Source organism: Centruroides sculpturatus, unplaced genomic scaffold, assembly GCF_000671375.1.
Source record: "Centruroides sculpturatus isolate CEXI.00-Female unplaced genomic scaffold, Cexi_2.0 scaffold255, whole genome shotgun sequence".
Classification (NCBI taxonomy): Eukaryota; Metazoa; Arthropoda; class Arachnida; order Scorpiones; family Buthidae; genus Centruroides; species Centruroides sculpturatus.
Genome location: NW_019384705.1, coordinates 683,971 through 689,095, shown reverse-complemented (window position 1 = coordinate 689,095; position 5,125 = coordinate 683,971). Strand labels below are relative to the sequence as shown.

Below are 5,125 nucleotides of genomic sequence, written 5' to 3'. Positions count from 1 at the left end.
GGATTACTCTGACCAAGTTAACACCCTCCTTACATCATTCAATGAGAGGTTTGGTGAATTCCAGAAATACAAGATCTACCTGCAACTTTTTTCAACTCCATTTGATGTGAAAGTGGAAGATGCCCCTCCAGATACCCAACTTGAGTTGATAGACATCCAGTGCAGTGATGAATTGAAATCACAGTTCAAAAATTCTAATCTCGTCACATTCTATAGATACAAAGAACTGTCAGATACATCATTTCCAAAACTGAAAGACAATGCTCGATTTTGTGCAAGCATGTTTGGCAGTACCTATGTATGCGAACAAGTGTTTTTGCTTATGAATTTAAACAAGTGCAAAATACGGAACAGGTTAACCAACGAGAATTTGGAAAATCTGCTGGTTGTTTCAACATCTGCCATTACACCAGACATCAAGAAGATTGCCGCCAGCATCTAATCTCAGCCATCACATTAATCGCTTGGAGGTCCGGCTCCCAGTCAGCAAACTTAATCCTAATTTGGCCCTTCTTCACAAAAGGTTGTGCATCCCTGCTATAGGAAACAGTTTTATAGGGGGATCTACTGTATTAATAATATAGTATTATTATTTAGAAGAAAACATATCAATTAAAACATTAGGCAATTTCAATTATGATTATGGGGTCTGTTTTGCCAATGATTCAGTAGCACTTGATTTAATAAAGAACTTGTTCGGTGTTGTGTGTTTTTGTCTGTTTTTTAAAACTTTTCTGAAGTAGGCAATTACATTACCATTGAATGCATTTGTATTTTGGTTGACTATAGCAACATTTGGGTGCCACTTTGGAGCGATTGGAATTTGGTTTCTCGTATTGATTATTTTTCAATAACTCAACAACACACATGATGACCACACAAAGCAGACTGATTAACTACAGCTAGCTAAACATGGCTAGCTGATTGGAGCAGGCGTGAGATTGTAGTGCCACTTCCGGTGTTGGGAATGGTGACGAATACAGAAAATACTGACAAATATGGAAAAATATAAAAAGTCATCAAAATGTGATGAATATTGAATATTACAAATATAGAGGTTCCACTGTTCTACTGTATATCTATTATTTTGACAATTCTTTGGCTATTTAGAAATTCTTTAGTTAACAGACATTTTTTAAAAAACAAAACTATGTATTGACTATTTAAATAAATCACTGGGTTTAAAATATAAGACAATTTTTATAAGAGACACTTGCATTAAGTGGAAAACATCTCTACTCCTAAGAGTTTCTTCTAATCTTTGGTTCTGCTATAAATAATAGCATTACAGCATTTTATTATTATATTTAACTTTATTCTCTCAAAATACTATATTTCATAAATATTAAAAGTAACAGTATTATAAGAGAATATTAGAATTCAGATTGAATTCTTTTTAATACATATTAAAACTCGCCACTTATTTTGATAGAAAATATATTCATTAATTAAATCATTATATGTAATGAATGAAAGATAATAACTAACCTACAGTTCAGTTTTTGTTACAAAAAATTGTTGATAGTTAGNTTTTAAAACATGACAAATTTGTAATATTAATATACATTAAACATTTTAACATAATTAAATGTACTAATATAATTTTTTTTAAATACTCATATTTATCTGTAGTCTTTTTCCTTTCTTTATGTATAACACCACTAATCTAAACACACTACAGTAATTAAATTCAGGTTAGTGAGAGTACACTGTAATTTCTATGAGATTTTGAGAGAATAATTTTGTTTCATGTAAAAAGTTTATCCCTTTTATACACAATCATTTTTCTCTCAGTTTTCATGAACATGAAACATGAAAAGTTTTTCTTTTTAATAGTCAGATGTTAACAAAATGATCTTATTATCATATTTTTAATATATTTCTATATATTACTATTATACAACTTTAAATTTTGTTTTGTGATACATGGTTATAATTTACAGTAGCTTTTTATAAACAGAATTCTATGCCTATATACAGTAGATTAAGTAACTGTAAATAATACAAAAAATTTAAAAAAGAATAATTAGTAATAAGACAGAAGAAACTGTAATTTAAAATAATTACATTTTCTTTTGTCTTAATAATTTTGAAGCAAGTTAATAATCTTTAAAAAAAATGCAGATGTAGATTTATTGACTAATTTACAGTTTTGAATCAATAAAAAAAATAATGCTTTTCAGTGGAAACATTGTCTGATGATGATGAATCTTATCCACATGATGTTGGTGAATCTATCAGCATTCGAGCTAATTTATTTGGTTCCCCTTCTGGTCAGGGATATTCTCCTGCACCTGGTGGTCCATTTTCAGCTCTCACTCCGTCAATGTGGCCTCAAGATTTATTAGCATCATTTGCCCAGGTAAATAATGTAAAGTTTTCTCTTAAAAAGTTTGATTAAAATTGAATTTTAAATTTATAAATTATACAACAGCCAGAAGATGCAGCATCATATCCAGATTTTCGTTTTGATGAATTTGGATTCAGGATAGAAGAAGAAGGTGAAATAATTACAATTTAATTATGCATATGTTAAATATATTTATTTATCTTAGTATGATATTTAGCTTCAGTAATAAGATATTTCATATTTAGCAAAATATAAATTTAAATTTCATTAAGGAATTAATTTAATTTAGTATTATTTATTGTGAGATAAATGATATTAATTACACTAATGCTGAAATGGGAAAAAGATTTGTTTAAAAATTAAAATTTAATTTTATAATATGCTGTGTATACTAAGGGTGCGACTATGCAGACGCGAATTTAGAACGAGCGAGAGGTCGCGAGCGATTTAGTTTTAGCAAAGGAAAACCATGCATAAATGAGAAGCAAGAAATAATGCTGGCGAGAGCAAATTTCTGGTTCTCGCACATATCTGACAGGTTTTGATATTTATCGCGTCTTGCCTCTTCTCGCCACATATTCTTGCTCGCTCGGAAAATTCGCTCACTTGCGTCTGCATAGTCGCACCCTAATTTATTTTTGAGATTGGCAAAAATATACACTGAAATATGTATTTTTACTGATTTTGCTGAAAAAATTCTTATTATAAATTTTATAATAGTTATATTTTATAAATTGTTAATTTCTTTAATAACCTGTAACTAGCATAAAAATCTTACATAATCTAATATATAATAATACATTAAGATCTACATTTCACATTATGAATTCTTTGAAAATCATGCATAAATATGCATTATTATTAAAATAAATAATGCATAAATATGCATTATTTATTTTTATTTGAATTTATTATATCAATACAGTAAAACCTGTCCAAAATAGAACCTGAATAAAATGGAAACCTGCCTAAACAGGAAAAAGTTCTTTGGAATATAGCAGTTTTCTATGTTTAAAAAAAATCTGTTCAAAATGGAAGCCTGTCAAACTGGAAAAAATATTTGGTACCGTACAAGTTTGGTTTACACAGGTTTTACTGTAATAAATTATTATTAATTACACTTCTATACTTTACAATGTTGTAATGCTAGTTATATATTTAGTGGACAAAATGTCTAGTTCTGGCTTAGTAATAGGACTACTAATACATTTTTACCTTGATTCAGCAGATTCTGCTTTTCTGCAGGTAACAGATAATTATTTCTTACATTTCCTATTTTTGAAAACCTCTGTAAAGTGGACAGCATAAAGGATTATGTGCTTCTCATAAACATCAATTAAAAAATACCACACTTATGTTCAGTATTATCATTTTAGAATTTCTTTATTTCTGCAAACTAAGCTTTCACATGCTCTGTTTTTACATATACTCTGCATTAAATATTGGTAGATTGACACTTGCATTTCTTCCTTATATAATGGAAGGAGGTGTTAAGAAAATAAGAAAATTTTGAAGAATAAAAGCAAAATGAATCATGTGTTGATAAAATTGACAAACATTCTGCTTGGGAAGATTAAATGCTTAAATAATCAGTAATGTCATATGACTAGCTTGCATTAATTGCAATTTTGAGTTTTTCATCAGACTAGATCTCTTCTAGATTTCTCTAAATTAATTAATTATTAAGTTTGAGTTATTAAATTTAATGCACAATGGCTCTTAATTCTTCTAGTGTGAAATTATATTAATTAATTAATCATTATATAGAAATACAGTGGAACCCCTATATTCGTCATTAATCTGTTCTTAATGACCTAACGAATATGGAATATGACGAATATAGAAACACTTTTATAATAAATAACTGATATTCAATTAATCCATTCCCATCCTGAAAAAAAAGGTACAAGAATGAAAATTATGTTGTTTGTAAAACTTTATCTTCATTGTACTAAATAAATTCAGTATAGAGGTAGAAGGGTAGAATAGTATTATTAATATAGTATATAGTAGATCCCCTATAAGACGGTAGATATGTTCCGTTCTTTATGAATCAATTTTGTAGGAATCACAGTTTACGGACTATGGCTGTTTGAAAGGTTTTCTTCCATAAAATTAATCGATTCTAGACTAATTCGACTCAACATTTCCAAAATACGTATATTTTTTGGAAATAATCTGTATAAACTATGTTATAAACAAAAAATTGTAGGATTACTTACTGAGTGTGCACCGTTCGTCTACGCCCGTTGCTAAAGCTTGTTTTCGTCGCGGAACAGCGCATCAAACGGCAGCCATGATTTCTGATATTATTTTTCTGCGAAAACTTCGTTGACCTTTGGAGACATCATTAATATAAATAATTTTTATGGCCGTTAAATAAGAAATGTTTCTTTCACAAGAAATGTATAAAATTACAGTACTGGACAGACGATAGGTCGCCTAACTCGCCGTAGCGTGACGCTAGACGGCGAAAAATATATATTTAATTATAATAAAGTTACAATAAATTAAGTTAATATATAATTATATATACAGTACCTAATTTATATATAATTAATATATAATTATATGTACAGTACCTAATTTATATATAATTATATGAACAGATGATACTAAACTCAATTTATCCGCCTAAACGCCGTAGCGCCACGCTACGGACGGCGGGAAAGTAGTTCGGCTGCCCGATGACGTTTTACGTATTATAGGAGTTATTTTTACCGTTGTTTACGGATACTGCCACAATTTTTATAGGAATCATAACTATAGGAAACG

At 29.1% G+C, this 5,125-nt stretch overlaps 1 protein-coding gene across 1 annotated transcript in view; it reads left to right on the top strand.

The window, feature by feature from the left end:
• Positions 1–5,125, top strand: part of LOC111627668 (small G protein signaling modulator 3 homolog) — a 58,256-nt gene that overhangs the window by 21,225 nt on the left and 31,906 nt on the right. The window contains exons 2-3 of the mRNA XM_023371273.1: positions 2,184–2,362; positions 2,435–2,501. Coding sequence (XP_023227041.1) covers positions 2,184–2,362; positions 2,435–2,501 — 246 coding nt within the window. The remainder of the gene's footprint in view (positions 1–2,183; positions 2,363–2,434; positions 2,502–5,125) is intronic.